This window comes from Hemibagrus wyckioides, linkage group LG07 (assembly GCF_019097595.1).
Source record: "Hemibagrus wyckioides isolate EC202008001 linkage group LG07, SWU_Hwy_1.0, whole genome shotgun sequence".
In the NCBI taxonomy this organism is placed as follows: Eukaryota; Metazoa; Chordata; class Actinopteri; order Siluriformes; family Bagridae; genus Hemibagrus; species Hemibagrus wyckioides.
In genome coordinates this window covers 15,371,134-15,390,240 of record NC_080716.1, presented here as the reverse complement: position 1 = coordinate 15,390,240, position 19,107 = coordinate 15,371,134, and the positions used below count along the sequence as shown (strand labels likewise).

The following is a 19,107-nucleotide window of genomic DNA, read 5'->3' as shown; positions in this document are numbered from 1 at the left end:
TAGGTGTTAAAAAATTTTGCCCACTTAGATCCTACATGGGACCCACATAAATTGTGCCCCCACATTTTCAGCACATGCCCACTTGGAGCCCATGCCACCTGGATACAGCCCATATGGGGCCCACATATGTATGTTGGCTGTCTCTGCTCTAATTCATCCCTAAGGTGTTCTATCAGATTGAGGTCAGGACTCTGTGCAGGCCAGTCATGTTCCTCCACACCAAACTTGCTCATCCATGTCTTTATGGACCTTGCTTTGTGCACTGGTTTGCAGTCATGTTGGAACAGGAAGGGGTCATCCCCAAACTGTTCCCACAAAGTTATGGAGCATGAAATTGTCCAAAATGTCATGGTATGCTGAAGCATTAAGAGTTCCTTTCACTGGAACTAAGGGGCCAAGTCCAACACCTGAAAAACAACACTTATGCTGTCTATAACCAAGTTGGCTACAACTGCTTCATTGCTGCAGGAATCTATGTGGTGATTGGATTTGTGTCTTTCGTTCAGGTCCGACTCAATAAGCGCAACGATTATCTTGTGCGTTAGCACCATCTGGTGGAGAAATCCACCTCCTTGAAAGTGATCGTACTGTATTTCCTATCTGAATTTTATTGCAATTTCTGTTGATATTTTAGCTGGAGTCAGAGTCAATATGTTGTGTGTTCACTGTGGTCCAAATGCTTTTACAAATTAAAATTCGTTAGAAATTGTTAGAATTAATAAAAGTGTGACTGTTTGTTTGTCAGACAACTAGATTAAAGTTTGCATACAGCCGTATCACATTGGAATAATATTTATATATACATGAGTACAAAGTAGAAATGATCATTTGCCATGTAATTATTCATGATCCATTATTTTATTTGTAACACTTTGTAATTACAGAAATAAAACTGTAGTTCCTAATATCTCTGTCTATCTTTTCTTGGTGGTTAAATGCATTACAGTGTTTCCAGTTTATTGATTCAGAGTGTAAAATTAATACCACAAAAATACAACATATCTGAAACATATAGAATTACAACAAATCTATTCTTCTTGTTTCAAACAAGCATACAAAATGTCCCTTTCACAATATCTAAAAAATATATTTAAGGCAGCTTTTTTGCCTCTCTAATTGTTTTCAAGTCTCAAGTCTCTATATGGTAATGCTATTTTCCATTCGGCTAGGACACAGATAGAGATATGGTGGTTCGAGACCCTTATTCTGCTTCAGAATCTCCTCTTCGATGTCCTTCAGATCCTGCCTGAAGTTATCAATCATCTTTTGGGCTGCTGGCTCAGTGAAGTACTGTTCCTTGTACTGTGCCAGAGGTATCTGAGCATGATAGATAGGGCAGAGGGCAGAAAGGAGATAAAGTAAAAATGTAGAAATTCTAATAAGACAAAAAAAGTATTTAGTTATACATCCATCCATTGTCTATACTCGCGTTATCCCTAGTTAGGGTCACAGGGGTCTGCTGGAGACTATCCCAGTGCACACTGGGCAAAAGGCAGGGTTACACCCTGGACAGGTCACTAGTCCATCACAGGGCCACACATATAGGCAGACAACCACACACAGGCAATTTAGAATTACCAACCAACCTAATGTATGTTTTTAGACTGTGGGAGGAAACTGGAATACCCGGAGTAAACCCACTCAGGCACGGGGAGAACACGCAAACTCCACACAGAAAGGCCCCTGCCTGTTCAAACCCGGGATTCAAACCCAGAACCTTCTTGCTGTGAGGCAACAGTGCTGACCACTAAGCCACCATGCTGCCCATTTAGTTATACATGTAACGTTGAATTGAAACACATTAAGCAAGTAAGTTATGGGAATATTTTGTTTTGGATTCCACCAAATTTAATACAATCTTACAGCCCACATCCTTTGTTTTATTTCTACATTTTGTTTTGACATAAATCAAATGACATATTGTTTAAACAGGAGCAGGCCACTTGGAGTGTTTTGTGGAAGTTTTCACTCACTGCGTCTGGCTGAGTTCTTGCTAAAAGCCAAGTGATTGCCATCTGTACACATGACTGGCTGATATCCGGGATTGTGTTCATGATTAACTCCATAGTGACACTGTCTTTGTCTGTGGGCGGAGGCTGGCGCATGGTGCAAGGTGTGTTGGGCACCCAGGAACAAAAGTCAAACTAGATGATAGAAGAAAATGTAAAATCTTAACAAAATTGGAGGTTTGTTTTGCCTCTATCAGCAGCTGGAACTAGACACTGAGACACTTGCTACTGCTTTGCAGGCTGGTTTGATTGTGCCTCTTTCATAATGTGGTAATTACTCTATAACACTATGAAGTAGTTGGATATTGTAGTAGCAGAACATTTATGTATGAATACAATAATTATGCATATTTGTGAAATCACACTGACCAAAAAAATCAGTACTGCATAATGATAAGAAATAACATATAGTATTAAGTGTTAGTTTTATGTTCGAACTTCCCTTTACGGTTTAAACAGATATGTTTTTGGTTTAGATGTAATTTCATAAACGAATACAACAATGATGCATCACATACCTGCGCATTGTTGGTTGCTGCATGTTGTGCAGTGGTGGTAAAGATGACCACACTCAAAACAGTGATCAGCTCCTGTTTATTCTTTAGTTTATTAGGCAGTCCTGACACATATGAATGATAAAAATAACATATCAATTACTCTATATAAGGATACATGTACACAAAACTGTTGTGTGTATGGCAGTGCTATATCTGAGATTTAGATCTTATGTCTGTTTGGATAAATAATTTTCTTATGCAACAAGTTGTTTTTCATAATAATTCATTGCTTTTCATAATTGGCCCAGACCCTGCAGCACAGAGTCACTGCTGCTCTACAGTTATTGCCATGGCACAAGTACAGTAATTTTATTTTTTTAGGCAACTAACCAAATTGAGGAACATTTACAAAGCCTTCCTCAACCACATCCTTAATCCATGCCTGCAGTTCTGAATCCTGCACCACTTCATTGTCACTTGTGTAATATAGAGACACTATGCTGGAGACAAACCTGTAGAAGGAAAGAGAAGTTGTAAGTACCTGTACTGTCTTCAAACAAACAAAGCAAACAAAAACAGTCAATATGGTTAAACTTCATTTCAGTGCTTAACAATGGCAAGAAATAGTAGCTCTACAACACCGTATTGTGCCTGGACTCTTACTTCTCAGTGGCGTCCCAAAGCATCAGTGTGTGCTCTCTGTAGAAGTATTTATTGAGTTTTGTAACACCACGATCTATGAAGTCATAGCGGGGTTGGAGAGAGCGATAGTTCATGATCTTACACTCCTTTTGAGACAGCACCAGCAGCCCTTCACCACCTGTAGACACCACCTGCAGAGAAAGCATGGCTGATTATCTACTACTGATCTACAGAGTGTGCGAAAAGTCAGAAATCATTGAACATTTTGAACAAATTTGTCGATTTAAATATGTTGAGAATATGTGTAGAAAAAAGTGTAGAGCTGAAGGTTGAATGTGTAGAGTTTGTTATAAATAATAAATACAAATTTAAATGTATGTTTTACTGCAGCTCACCTTTTCAAAGATGCCACCCAGAGAGATGAGCTTTGTGCGTGCACGGCAATTTATCTCCAGAGTGTACTTCAGATGAGGAGTAAGCAGCTGTAGCAGAGCGAGAGAGAGAGTGAGAGAGAGAGAGAGAGAGACTTGCTGCTATACCTGACATTTTTAGCTATAAAGAAAGCTTTTCCATTCTTCCCTACTAACCTTGTTTATAGGGTGGACTGCAGGGAGGTGACGCAGTGTGGCCACACAGAACACCTCTGCTATAAGGTGAGTTCGCAGTAGGTGCGACAGCACCTGGAAGACCTGAAATTCAGCATGACGGACCCACATTTTAGCCAATAACCAAGCCAGAGGTGGATCGTCAGGGAGGAAGATGAGTGTGTCCTTACTAGGATTCTGTTCAAGCTGAGAAAAAGGAAAAGGGAATGAGTCTTTTCATTAGCCATTTGTTGCTGCTGGTGAACAGACTTGGTGAAAACATTACCTGTATTGCAATGGGAATGAGGCCGTTGTCTGGATGTTCATATAGTAAACACAAAGGAGCTGCTATATATTGCTTTTTCCCTCTGATCACATTCGCAGGGACGCCTTCCAGTATACCATAGTCAACAAGGTATATATTCCCAGCCTTCACAGAAAGAAAGAGAGATTGTTATAGCCTTTAAAATACCTGGACATACTGGACATACTGATGCATAGATTGATTATGGCTAATTTTACTGTCTGGTTTAATCCATTACATTACTGCAGGTTTTGTGCTAAACTCAACACAAAAATCCTTTTGAAAGCATTACATAATGGTATCATTACATAAAGATATAAAAACATCTGTGGATTTTAATGACATTCCTCCCATGCACTATTGTAATCATTTGTAAGATGCTGTGGACAGCATGTGTTAATTAATGCTTTGTCTATCTCTCCCTTTTATTCTATCTCTGTGACACATACATACACATTAACCCTTTCCATCACTAATACTAGGGAGCTTTTCTTTTTTATACCATTTCCCTCTCTGTTCCTCTAACTGTTTAATCTTCAGTACAACTACAAAGTTTTCGGTTCATTGTTTTATTTGCAGTCTTTTGTATGATGAGCTATGATTTTTAAACCAATCTTTATGGATCAAGATCTCTCAGAAGTGCAGGATTTGCCAGCCATTTAGCCTTAAAAACAGAAAATATCCTGTAGAACAGATGTTCTAAGTTGACTGACTGACTGTGGCCCTTGGCTGACTATTTGTTTATGACCTCATCTTATGATCGTGATATACTGTGTTTTGTCCTAGAAATTCTTTCTGTTCTGTTTTGATGAACATGTTCAGAACGCAGACCCTCGCTGACAGTTTCTTTTTTTGTAATTTAGATAACCATTAGATAAACTCGCCAAAGTGCCAGTGAATACATCAACCACCACGTCTGTTTCTGCTGACGTCTTTTGTCTGCCTATAGATAATACTGAATAGTACACCTTTCTTTTGTATAAAAACTCCCTGTTCATCTCAGTAAATCCAAAGAGTTTTGTTATTCAATCACTGTCTCTGTGTGGCAAAAAGCAGAGGCAGCAGCATCAGCACGACTGAGACTTCTTCTTCGAGTGAACATGAAAAGTCAAACACAGAGTCTCGTATATGAAAAGACTGCTGATGTTCTGAAGCCAACTGTCTTTCATTTCATATACACGGACAGTATTGTCTTTGGATAGGACAATATCAAAGGTATTTTACAACTTTCTGAGCCTTATGCAAACAGTTTCAATGGGCCACTTATAAACTTTCTTTTTGTCTAGGCATACAGGATTACATGCCCCTGGTTAATGCTCTAATGTAATCCACAACAAAGATCTATCAGATAAAGTTTCAGAATAAGGTCAGAAATAAGCAGAAAAGTGCATGCACATGCTACAGCCAAACAAGAACATCAACTTTTTTAACAATTGTAGCATCAACTTTTAAAAGCAGTTGGGGCAGGTAGACATGTCAAGACAAAGAATGTGCATATAAAAAAATTGCTGAACTTTTCACACTAAACAACTGTGATTACCACAGGTAGTCTCCTCATAGCTTAGAGCTTATGGTACCAAAACCAAATTATATGATTGTTGCTTTGATTTACCGCATTAACTTATATAATCTGACCCTTAAACACCCCTAGGTGTGAATATGTGAGTGCATGGTGTCCTGTGACTGGCAGATGAAGGATCACCAGGAAAATGAATATGAATGTGTGGCTTCACCGCACAACTTATGCACCATGCCTTACCTTGAGCTCTTTATTCAGGGTGGTGTTGGGGCTTAAGGAGGCCTGCACCATGTCTCCAGAGACGGGGAAGTTGGAAGGCAGTTGACTGCACCTCTGGATCCTCCGTGGATTTGACCCATTCAGGAACAGATGGCCAAAAAACCAGTCCTCTTTCCAATGTTCCATAACGTATTCTAATAACATTCATAACACATTTAACAGTTAGTAAGTATTATGGTGTGTTGTGTACAGTTCAATGAATAAATGTTTCTATTTATAGTCAAAATGTATTACTTATATTGTAAGTTCATTGTAAATACACTATATTGCCAAAAGTATTCGCTCACCTGCCTTGACTCGCATATGAACTTAAGTGACATCCCATTCCTAATCCATAGGGTTCAATATGCCGTCGGTCCACCCTTTGCAGCTATAACAGCTTCAACTCTTCTGGGAAGGCTGTCCACAAGGTTTAGGAGTGTGTTTATGGGAATTTTTGACCATTCTTCCAGAAGCGCATTTGTGAGGTCACACACTGATGTTGGACGAGAAGGCCTGGCTCTCAGTCTCCGCTCTAATTCATCCCAAAGGTGTTCTATCGGGTTGAGGTCAGGACTCTGTGCAGGCCAGTCAAGTCCATCCACACCAGACTCTGTCATCCATGTCTTTATGGACCTTGCTTTGTGCACTGGTGCACAGTCATGTTGGAAGAGGAAGGGGCCAGCTCCAAACTGTTCCCACAAAGTTGGGTGCATGGAATTGTCCAAAATGTCTTGGTATGCTGAAGCATTCAGAGTTCCTTTCACTGGAACTAAGGGGCCAAGCCCAGCTCCTGAAAAACAACCCCACACCATAATCCCCCCTCCACCAAACTTTACACTTGGCACAATGCAGTCAGACAAGTACCGTTCTCCTGGCAACCGCCAAACCCAGACTCGTCCATCAGATTGCCAGATGGAGAAGCGCGATTCCTCACTCCAGAGAACGCGTCTCCACTGCTCTAGAGTCCAGTGGCGGCGTGCTTTACACCACTGCATCCGACGCTTTGCATTGCACTTGGTGATGTATGGCTTGGATGCAGCTGCTCGGCCATGGAAACCCATTCCATGAAGCTCTCTGCACACTGTTCTTGAGCTAATCTGAAGGCCACATGAAGTTTGGAGGTCTGTAGCGATTGACTCTGCAGAAAGTTGGCGACCTCTTCGCACTATGCGCCTCAGCATCCGCTGACCCCGCTCCGTCAGTTTACGTGGCCTACCACTTCATGGCTGAGTTGCTGTCGTTCCCAAACACTTCCACGTTCTTATAATACAGCTGACAGTTGACTGTGGAATATTTAGGAGCGAGGAAATTTCACGACTGGATTTGTTGCACAGGTGGCATCCTATCACAGTTCCACGCTGGAATTCACTGAGCTCCTGAGAGCGACCCATTCTTTCACAAATGTTTGTAAAAACAGTCTGCATGCCTAGGTGCTTGATTTTATACATCTGTGGCCATGGAAGTGATTGGAACACCTGATTCTGATTATTTGGATGGGTGAGCGAATACTTTTGGCAATATAGTGTATTTTGCCAATATGCTAGAATGAAGCTGATTAGAAATCACTTGCAAATGGTGAACAATAAAGTCACAACTACAATACCAGCAATGGGACTCCGTAATTTCCAAAATGTTTGTTTAAAATCATCCAGATCTTCCCATGACCTCCCAAAACTGATGACCAGCTTCTTTAGAGACAGCTCCAAAAGTCTAAAGGTGATAAATTAAATTAAATATATGTAGAGATACATGTACTCTGCTTAAATGTACACATTACTGTGATGCTTTGTTGAGACTAATAAGGCATTTTGGATGAGATGTGTAGGACTGTTTTTTGGAGTAACTTTAAACAAAATGAAGAAAATAAAATAATTCTGCTCACGCAAATTGAAGTGATCTTTCAAAGTCACTGCGCTTCTCATCGGCAAAGCGAGCATCCTGGGGAAGATCTGCCAAGGATTTGGCGTCTATGCATTTGGGAATTCCTGGAGCCCAGACTTGCCATCTAATATAACATAACACAAATAAGCACCAGCTATATAAACAAACAACAAAGGCTGTATAATAATGCATGTATTTCATTAAGGCCCAAGATTTAACAAAATTAAAAAAAAAAGTTCCAATTCTGTCTAAACTTAATGCAAGAGAAGTCAGAATCAATTAAACATCAACATGGTAAATATTTCACATATTTCCTGTACATAATGGCAAGTAACACATACAAGTAATTCAAAAACAAAAATCATCCTGTAGTAAGAAGTAAGAAGACTGCTGATGTTCTTGTGTTAACTACCTTTCATTTCATGTACACAGAGAATATTGTCTCTGGACAGGACTCAATATCAATGGTATTTTACAACTTTCTGAGCCCTCTGCAAACAGTTTCAATGGGCCACTCTTTTTGTCTAGGCATACAGTACATCCTGGTTAAGGTTCCACAACAAAGAGCTATCAGATGAACATTCAGCATGAACTCAGAAATAAGCAGAAACGTGCAAGCACATGCTACAGCCAAACAGGAAGATCAACTTTATTAATAATTGTAGCATCTACCTGCCCCAAAAGCTGTTGGGGCAGGTAGACATGTCAAGACAACTAACATGCAAATGATAAACAGTGTTTCACACAAAACTATAGTGCCAGCTGGCAAACAAATGATCACAAATGCCTAGAGCAATGACAGATTAAGTGCGCAATACACAACTTAAAACATCTTTTAAAAAAATCGAAATTGCTGACCTTTCCACACTAAACAACTTTACTTGCTTGCTTTTTTTTTTTTTTTTTTTTTGCATTACTGCAGTTGTCACAGAAAATATTCAACATGCTTGAAAATATTGGAGCCTTGGCAATTACTCAGACTGAGATAATTATGTTTCTGAACCATGCAGACAACATGTAGTCACTGAGCTGGGGATGTAGACACTAAACTCCAAAATTAGTTAGAGACTGGGATATTGGGGCTAAAAATCTAAATTCTCTAAATCCAAATTTTATCTGGTCAAGAAGTCCTTAGCCCTGACAACCAATTCCACTCCCCGACTCCCCCAAAGAAATCTAGCAAAGACATTTAATAGTGCAGGAATATTTAAAATTCCTTCTAGATCTGAAATCATCACATGATAATAATAATATACAGTGAGGGGAAAAAATATTTGATTCCTTACTGATTTTGTACATTTGCTCACTGACAAAGAAATCAGTCTATAATTTTAATGGTGGGTTTATTTGAACAGTGAGAGACAGAATAACAACAAAAAAATCCAGAAAATTCATTTCAAAAAAGTTATACATTAATTTGCATTTTAATGAGTGAAATAAGTATTCGACTCCTTCACAAAACATGACTTAGTACTTGGTGGCAAAACCCTTGCTGGCCAGCACAGAGGTCAGACATTTCTTGTAGTTGGCCACTAGGTTTGCACACATCTCAGGAGGGATTTTGTCCCACTCCTCTTTGCATATCCTCTCCAAGTCATTAAGGTTTCGAGGCTGATGTTTGGTAACTTGAAACTTCAGCTCCCTCCACAGATTAGGTTTAGGATTAAGGTCTGGAGACTGGCTAGCCCACTCCAGGACCTTAATGTGCTTCTTCTTAGCCACTCCTTTGTTACCTTGGCTGTGTGTTTTGAGTCATTGTCATACTGGAATACCCATCCAGGACCCATTTTTAATGTCCATGGCCCCGCCAATTGTCCCTTTGATGCGGTGCAGTTGTCCTGTCCTCTTAAATAGAAAACACCCCAAAGTATAATGTTTCCACCTCCATATTTGATGAGGGGGATGGTGTTCTTGGGGTCATAGGCAGCTTTCCTCACCACAACACTTTCACCCAGTTCTCTTCTGAATCATTCAGATGTTCATTGGGAAACTTCAGATGGGCCTGTACATGTGCTTCCTTGCGGGCGCTGCAGGATTTTAGTCCTCCACGGTGTAGTGTGTTACCAATTGTTTTCTTGGTGACTATGGTCCCAGCTGCCTGGAGATTATTGACAAGATCCTCCCGTGTAGTTCTGGGATGATTCTTCACTGTTATCATGAACATTGCATGGAGTCCCAGACCAAGGGAGATTGACAGTTATTTTGCATTTCTTCCATTTGCTAATAATCGCACCAACTGTTGTCACCTTCTCACCAAGCTGCTTGGCGATGGTCTTGTAGCTCATTCCAGCCTTGTGTAGGTCTACAATCTTGTCTCTGACATCCTTGGACAGCTCTGTGGTCTTGGCCATGATGGAGAGTTTTGAATTTGATTGATTGATTGCTTCTGTGGACAGGTGTCTTTTATAAAGGTAAGAAGCTGAGATTAGTAGCACCCCTTTTAAAAGAGTGCTCCTAATCTCAGCGTGTTACCTGTATAAAAGACAACTAGGAGCCAGAAATCTTGCTGATTGATATGGGTTTTTTTTCTGGATTTTTTTGTTGTTATTATGTCTCTCACTGTTAAAATAAACCTACCATTAAAATTATAGACTGATCATTTCTTTGTCATTTGGTAAATGTACAAAATCAGCAGGGTATCAAATATTTTTTCCCTCAGTGTACATAAGCTATATTTTGTGTAATTAAGTTAGCTGTGTACTATATTGCTAAAAATGGATAAACATTTTGCCTACAGTGTAAAGCCTACAGTCATGTACATGCAAAAGGAGAAGTAGTAAATGCAGCAGGACTCCTAGTCATGGAACATACTCACCGGTACGTTTTCTGTCTCTCCTTCAATTGTGCCTGTCTATGAGCCAGTTCCTGAGCCAGAATCTCATCAGACAGCTTTTTAGCTTTGAAAGAAAAAGAGAGAAAGAATCTACCATTAGGAATCCTGAGCTTGAATTAGGGTAAGATAAAATCTTCTCCCTGGGGCAGTTGCTAGGACTGACCTGTGCCTTCACGTACTTCTATTTTAGAATCCCCCACTAACCAGCAGTAGCAGGGGAAGGTTTGTGTGTTTCCCCCTCCTGGTGGTGTGACTTTTACGTAATTGCAATACCAGTTGTCTTCCAAAAACAAAAAGTACTTCTGCTTCTCTAAGCGTACAAGGATCACACGACCCAGAGGAGCTGAGCTCCGGACTATGTAGTCATCAACCTGTAGAAGGTTGAGATAAGATTGAAAGGAAAGACAGTTTGTGTATACTTATGATAAACAATGCCTGTTAAAATAAAGCAGTCTCATAATGTAGTTTAACATGAATGAAAAGGCCATTACTAGGGCCTTGAGAAGGTTTTATTGCTCAGTTAGATGCTTGAGCTGTATTCTCAGCTGTAAGTTAATAAAAACGCAAGACAAAAATATAACAGTAAATTTACAACATATTCAGATATATTCAGACCTCTACACTCTCACTCACCGCGCCTTTATACAGATCCAGGCCTGGTTTGTCCAGCAGTGTTCTCTCACTCTCTCCATTCTCCCCCACCAGGGTTACATACACAGAGTTATTAGTACCTGAGTACTCTAAGGTGCCTGTAGCCACGGTCACTTTGTACTCCATCTGCACACACAATTCACATCAACTCTTGTATATAAAACTGATGATGTGATTGCAGTATCTCAAAGATCATTTGAATGATTGATTTCACAGTTTTAAATGTGTGTTTTTTTTCTTACTCAGAAACCCAAAAGCATGTCTATACACACATGACTACATCCTTACACAGGTTCAAGGAGAAATGTTGAAATTCCTCAGAACATATTATTGAGGAATGTACTGGAAATACTTTAGAGTATACAATGCTTATTAATCACTTGTGAATTGCCAAAAATACAATTTGGAAGTTTACAAGTTTGGAAGCACCACCACACCAGCATCAAAGACAAAAATTGTTGGTGCCTTTAATAAATACTTAGTGCTAGTTGTGAATTTTCATTTCATTGTCTGCACCGCTTATCTGATCTATTCTCTATATCTCAGGTGTCATCAGGCATCAAGGCAGGATACACCCTGGACTGAGTGCCAACCCATTCCAGGGCACACACACACACTCATGAAATCACATGCACTACGGGCAATTTAGAGACTCCAGTCAGCCTAGAAACATGTCTTTGGACTGTGGTAGGAAACCCACCAAGCACAGGGAGAACATGCAAACTCCACACACACAGAGTGAGCGGGAGCGAGACTCGAACCCTGGAGGTGTGAGGCAAACGTGCTAACCCAATAAGCCACCGTGCCACCTGCATTGTGTGTGTGTTTGAATAATTTGGAAATACTGAGATATAGCATTCGATTAAATAACATATACTAATGTGATTTTGTATGTATTACCTAATTACTTATTTATTTACACTTGATAATATATAGAGAGAATCTCCCAGTTTCCAGTTAGAAGTTAGTTTCAGTTAGTTTCCAGTATAGTTTAAATAAACAGCCAAGCTGAAGTAAGAACACAAAGAGGCACACATAGACAGTCGTAGACACATATTCTTATAGATACTGAATGGAAATATAAATATAGGAAAGGATTCGGGTGAAAATATCTCTGCTATTACACAGTTTTGTAACATCCACATGGTTTGGTGCCTTAAGTGGCTTAAGCTATAGAAACTGTGTTATACTAAAATGAATACATTCTACAACGAGAGCCTATCTGGATGACGTTGCTATTTGCAATAGCAGAATCTTAAATAAATCAAAGCATAGTAAAACTTCTTAGTCAATACTTACCTTGTGGTTTATTTTAGCCTGTCTCCACTGCTTTCTTCCTCTGACTTTTGTACAGTCTGTATGGTTTTTCTAGGTTTATCTCAGCACACTGCTATCAAACATACAACTGCTGCAAACTGAGTTTTCCTCCACTCTCTCACTCTCTTCTGTAAACTTGTTGCCCTTTCAGCCCTCCTCTTTCTCTCTGTATGGTTACAGTTGGGTTAACCACTTCTTTTCGTTTGGACGCACCACCACGCCAGCATCAAAAACCAAAATCGTTGGTGCCTTTAATAAATACTTAGTGCTAGTTGCGCATTTTTTCATTTCATTGTCTGTACCCCTTATCAAATCTATTCTCTATATCTCAGGTGTCATCTGTATGTTCCAGGACTAGGAGTCCTGCTGCATTTACTACTTCTCCTTTTGCATGTACATGACTGTAGGCTTTATAATGTAGGCAAAATGTTAATCCATTTTTAGCAATATAGTACACAGCTAATATAATTACACAAAATATAGCTTATGTACACTGAGGGAAAAAATATTTGATCCCCTGCTGATTTTAGACGTTTGCCCACTGACAAAGAAATTATCAATCTATAAATTACAGTAAATGGTAGGTTTATTTTAACAGTGAGAGACATAATAACAACAAAAAAATCCAGAAAAAAGACGTGTTATACTAAAATCAATACATCCTACAACAAGAGCCTATCTGGATGACGTTGTTGTTTGCAATAGCAGAATCTTTAATAAATCAAAGCACAGTAAAACTTCACAACTAGCACTAAGTTTTTATTAAAGGCCCTAACAATTTTGGTTTTTGATGCTGGTGTGGTGGTGCTTCCAAACAATTTATTGTATTTTTGGCAATTCACAAGTGATTAATAAGCATTGTATACTCCAGTATTTCCAGTACATTCTTCAATAATATGTTCTGAGGAATTTCAACATTTCTCCTTGAACCTGTGTAAGGATGTAGCCATGTGTGTATAGACATGCTTTTGGGTTTCTGAGTAAGAAAAAAAACACACATTTGAAATTGTGAATATATATTCAAATGATCGTTGACATACTGCAATCACATCATCAGTTTTATATACAAGAGTTGATGTGAATTGTGTGTGCAGATGGAGTACAAAGTGACCTTGGCTACAGGCACCTTAGAGTACTCAGGTACTAATAACTCTGTGTATGTAACCCTGGTGGGGGAGAATAGAGAGAGTGAGAGAACACTGCTGGACAAACCAGGCCTGGATCTGTATAAAGGCGCAGTGAGTTAGAGTGTAGTGGTCTGAATATATCTGAATATGTTGCAACCTTACTTTCTCATATGCTTTTATTAACCACAAGACTCTTTTGTCCACCCTCAGGAGTCTTGGAAGTTGTGGAACAGCATGGGAATAGTTTGCTTCCTACCTGGATGGTCGCTTATATCAGGTAACATGGAAGGGATTGACATCTGCTCCATGGAGACTCTCTACTAGTGTACCACAAGGCTTAGTACTTGGTCCTCTCCTTTTCTCTCTCTACACGCACTCTCTTGACAAAGTTATAGCCTCATATGGCTTTTTATACCACTGCTATGCTGATGACACCCATCTTATCTTCTCCTTCCCTCCCTCAGATATCACGAATTCTGCTTGGATCTCAGTGCGTCTGGCGGACATTTCATCTTGGATGACAGCTCATCAGCTGAAACTCAATCGCAGCAAAACTGAACTGCTGGTCATCCCAGGTGATTCATCCCCAGCCCAGGATCTTGCAATATCTCTGAACAACTCAATGATCTCCCCTTTGGCCACTGCTTGGTTACCTTGGGGTAACCATGGACAATTAACTGTCCTTTCAATCAGCAAGATTTCTGGCTCCTAGGTGTCTTTTACACAGGTAACATGCTGAGATTAGGAGCACTCTCTTAAAAGAAGTGCTCCTAATCTCAGCTTGTTACCTGTGTAAAAGACACCTGTCCACAGAAACAATCAATCAATCAATCAATCAGATTCCAAACTCTCCACCATGGCCAAGACCAAAGAACGGTCCAAGGATGTCAGGGACAAGATTGTAGACCTACACAAAGCTGGAATGGGCTACAAGACCATCACCAAGCAGCTTGGTGAGAAGGTGTCTACAGTTGGTGTGATTATTAGCAAATAGAAGAAACACAAAATAACTGTCAATCTCCCTTGGTCTGGGGCTCCAAGCAAAAAAAACCCTAAGCACCCATCTATCAAAGCTTTTTTGTCCAGCTTTGGCTTTTTTCTCAGCTTTTTGCTCTGCTCAGTTCGGCTTGGCCCCACGGGGGCCAACCCCCTCTCCACTCTGCGGTCGGGGGGGCCCCCGTGCGCCTTTTCTTCCCAACACAATCTCTTGTATCGTCGCCCAACTCGACTCCGATCTTTCTTCGGGACAAGACTTTCACTTTCTCCTGAGACTTTGCCGGCAGCTTCAATCGAAGAACTATGTTTGCACCACCAAAACCTTTTTCGTTCCAGCAGAATCTCTCGCTTACTCCGAGGACTTCGAATCTCCGAACCTCCTTGATCCACTACATCAAGACTCTTATCAACGAACCAATGCAAGTAAAAGCTACTAATTATTTGAGATCCGCAATTTTAAGCTGAAGCCCCTTTATTAAGGCGAATCCTAATTACCTTGACGATTCTCACACATGGTAACCAAAACTCGATCTGAAACTTGCCATATTTGATCTCTTCTCTGTTTCCTTATCTCCTTCAAACTCTCTCTCTCTCTCTCTCTCTCTCTCTCTCGTTCTGATTTCCTCAGTATTCCCTTACTTAATCTCAATCTCTCTTTGCCTCCTTATCCCCTCTCTATAATCCTTAACCTGTCTTTTATGTACGTGTGTCGTAGTTAGTATGTGTTGTGTGTTTCTGTTTTATTAAATGCATTTTATTCACGAGTGATTGTGTCTGTGCTTTGCTCACAATTTCGGGGTCCCTGGACATTGCTCTTGCTACATGCTAAATTACAGCTAGTACTTTATAAACTAGTTATTCTTTCTTGGCCAGGAAGATAACTTTTCACGGAATTAATAAATAATTATACGGTCTGTTCGCTGGACGAACAAATCAAATAGTTGTGTTATTGATTCTCTGACAGTTAGTTCTAAGAACCCCCATTTGAATATTTATAATTAATTATAACCAGTTATAATTACACTTAAATATTTAAATTTTGAGCTAGATACGCTACAGTGTTATGCTCAGATGAGACCAAAATCGAGGAGTGGCTTAAGAAGAAGCACATTAAGGTCCTGGAGTGGCCTAGCCAGTCTCCAGACCTTAATCCCATAGAAATCTTTTGTGAAGGAGTTGAATACTTATTTCACTCATTAAAATGCAAATTAATGTATAACTTTTTTGAAATGCATTTTTCTGGATTTTTTGTTGTTATTCTGCCTCTCACTGTTCAAATAAACCTGCTTTTAAAATTATAGACTGATTTCTTGGTCAGTGAGTAAACGTACAAAATCAGCAGAGGATCAAATAATTTTTTCCCTCACTGAATATTATTATTATCATGTGATGATTTCAGATCTAGAACGAATTTTAAATATTCCTGCACCTTTTAATGTCTTTCCCATTTCTTTGGGGGAGTTGGGGAGTGGAATTGCTTGTCAGGGCTAAGGACTTGCATTCTTGCACAGATAAGATTTGGATTTAGAGAATTTAGATTTTTAGCCCCAATATCACAGTCTCTAACTAATTTTGGAGTTTAGTGTCTACATCCCCAGCTCAGTGACTACATGTTGTCTGCATGGTTCAGAAACAATTATCTCAGTCTGAGTAATTGCCAAGGCTCTTATATTTTCAAGCATGTTGAATAGTCTCTCAGTGACTCTACAAGTGCAGTAATGCAAAAAAATAAACACTTTTTTGTGAGTCCTGATCTAGTGTGTACACCCCAATAAGACTAAACACTGATTGCAAGCAAGTAAAGTTGTTTAGTGTGGAAAGGTCAGCAATTCTGATTTTTTTAAAGATGTTTTAAGTTGTGTATCGCTCACTTAATCTGGAGAACTATTGCATTAACAAATCGCACATAGTGCCTACTGTGCATCTGTCATTGCTCTAAGCATTTGTGATCATTTGTTTGCCAGCTGGCACTATGGTTTTGCGTGAAACACTGTTTTTCATTTGCACATTAGTTGTCTTGACATGTCTACCTGCCACAACAGCTTTTGACAGTTGATGCTACAATTGTTAATAAACTTGATGTTCTTGTTTGGCTGTAGCATGTGCTTGCACATTTCTGCTTATTTCTGAGTTCATGCTGAACGTTTATCTGATAGCTCTTTGTTGTGGATTTCATTGGAACCTTAACCAGGATGTACTGTATGCCTAGACAAAAAGAACGTTGGCAAGTGGCCCATTGAAACTGAGACAATACTCTCTGTGTATATGAAATGAAATGGCTTGTCTCAAGAACATCAGCAGTCTTCTTACTTCTTACTTCAGGATTTTTTTTTTGTCTTTGAATTACTTGTATGTGTTACTTGCCATCATGTATAAGAAATATGTGAAATATTTACCATGTTGATGTTTAGTTAATTCTGACTTTTACTGCATTAAATTTTGACAGAATTGTGAGTTGGAAATTTTTTTAGAAATTTTGTTAAATCTTGGGCCTTAATGGAATACATGCATTATTATACAGCCTTTTTTGTTTCTTTATATCACTGGTGTTTATTTGTGTTATGTTATGTTAGATGGCAAGTCAGGGCTCCAGGAATTCCCAAATGCATAGACGCCAAATCTGAGGCAGACCTACCCCAGGATGCTCGCTTTGCCAATATGAAGCGCAGTGACTTTGAAGTTCACTTCAATTTGTGTGAGCAGTGAATTATTTTATTTTCTTGATTTGGTTTAAAGTTACTCAAAAAACAGCATTAATTAAGTCCTACACATCTAATAAAATATAATAACATAATAAAATGTCTTATTAGTCTCAACAAAGCATCACAGTAATGTGTACATTTAAGCAGAGTACATGTATCTGTACATATATTTAATTTAATCACCTTTAGACTTTTGGAGCTGTCTCTAAAGAAGCTGGTCATCTGGTTTGGGAGGTTATGGGAAGATCTGGATGATATTAAACAAATATTTTGGAAATTATGGAGTCCCATTGCTGGTATTATAGCTGTGACTTTACTGTTCACCTCTTACAAGTGATTTCTAATCAGCTTCATTCTTTCATACTGGGAAAAGATTTATAATGAACTTCCAGTATAAGGAATACATTTTGACTATAAATAGAAACATTTATTCATTTAACTGTTCACAACACACCATAATACTTACTAACTGTTAATTGTGTTATGAATGCTATTAGAATATGTTATGGAACATTGGAAAGAGGACTGGTTTCTCGGCCATCTGTTCCTGAATGGGTCAAATCCAGGAAGGATCCAGAGATGCAGTCAACTTCCCTGTCTCTGGAGACATGGTGCAGGCCTTCTTAAGACCCAACCCCACCCTGAATAAAGAGCTCAAGGTAAGGTGTGGTGCATAAGTTATGCAGTTATGCCACACATCCACCAGTCACAGGACACCATGCACTCACTACATATTCACACCTAGGGGTGTTTAAGGGTTAGATTATATAAGTTAATGCAGTAAATCAAAGCAACAATCATATAATTTGGTTTTGGTACCATAAGCCCAAAGAACCCTGGAGCTGTGAGGAGAGTACCTGTGGCACTACCAGGCCCAGACTGGCCATTAAGAGATCAGGAAATATCCAATCCTTATTTTGGCTTGTCTTTTTTCCTACAATGATGCTGGCAAATCCTGCATCCTGAGAGAGATTGGTTTAAAAAATCATAGTCACAATTGTCGGTAATCACAGTTGTTTAGTGTGAAAAGTTCAGCAATTCTGATTTTTTTAAAAGATGTTTTAAGTTGTGTATCAGTCACTTAAGCAATTGTGATCATTTGTATGCCAGCTGGCACAATGGTTTGCAGGAAACAGGTTTATTTTTCATATGCACATTAGCTGTCTTGACATGTCAACCTGCCCCAACTGCATTTAAGTTCATGCTGCAATTGTTAAAAAAGTTGATGTTCTTGTTTGGCTGTAGCATGTGCATGCACTTTTCTGCTTATTTCTGACCTTATTCTGAACCTTTATCTGATAGATCTTTGTTGGAACACCTGATTCTGATTATTTGGATGGGTGGGCGAATACTTTTGGCAATATAGTGTATATATATATATATACTAACTGATATGTTATTTTTATAATTCATATGTGTCAGGACTGCTAATGAACTAAAGAATAAACAGGAGCTGATCACTGTTTTGAGTGTGGTCATCTTTACCACCACTGCACAATATGCAGCAACCAACAATGGACAGGTAAGTGATGCATCATTGTTGTGTTCTTTTATAAAATTACATCTAAATGAAGTACCTATCTGTTTAAACTGTAAAGGGAAGTTCGAACATAAATCTAACACTTAATACTATGCGCTATTTGTCATCATCATGCAGTACTTTTTTCGGCCTCAGTGATCTGGCAAAATTCACAAATATTCATACTTACTGTATTCCAACATCAATGTTCTGCTACTACAGTATCCAACTACTTCATAGTGTTATAGTGTACTTACCACATTAT

At 39.2% G+C, this 19,107-nt stretch overlaps 1 protein-coding gene across 1 annotated transcript; it reads right to left on the bottom strand.

Annotated features, from left to right (window-relative positions):
- Positions 1-846: 846 nt before the first annotated feature.
- LOC131355771 (polyunsaturated fatty acid lipoxygenase ALOX12-like) lies at positions 847-12,682 on the bottom strand. The gene is made up of 15 exons (XM_058394252.1): positions 12,481-12,682; positions 11,164-11,307; positions 10,694-10,901; positions 10,513-10,594; positions 7,699-7,821; positions 7,420-7,526; positions 5,796-5,968; positions 4,019-4,162; positions 3,736-3,939; positions 3,544-3,630; positions 3,170-3,339; positions 2,897-3,018; positions 2,528-2,628; positions 1,974-2,144; positions 847-1,317 (listed from the first exon to the last, which is right to left on the bottom strand). The coding sequence occupies exons 2-15, from the start codon at positions 11,305-11,307 to the stop codon at positions 1,138-1,140; spliced, it is 2,016 nt and encodes a 671-aa protein (XP_058250235.1). The 5' UTR covers positions 12,481-12,682; the 3' UTR covers positions 847-1,137.
- Positions 12,683-19,107: the final 6,425 nt, after the last annotated feature.

Bases quoted from the DNA above. Each gene is read 5' to 3' on its own strand.
- LOC131355771 (XM_058394252.1), bottom strand. From the start codon at position 11,307: ATGGAGTACAAAGTGACCGTGGCTACAGGCACCTTAGAGTACTCAGGT. The intron at 5,969-7,419 runs GTATTGTAGTTG...GAATGTTATTAG, and splicing joins ATTACGGAGTCCCATTGCTG to AATACGTTATGGAACATTGG. The intron at 1,318-1,973 runs GTGAGTGAAAAC...TATCATGCTCAG, and splicing joins CAAGAACTCAGCCAGACGCA to ATACCTCTGGCACAGTACAA.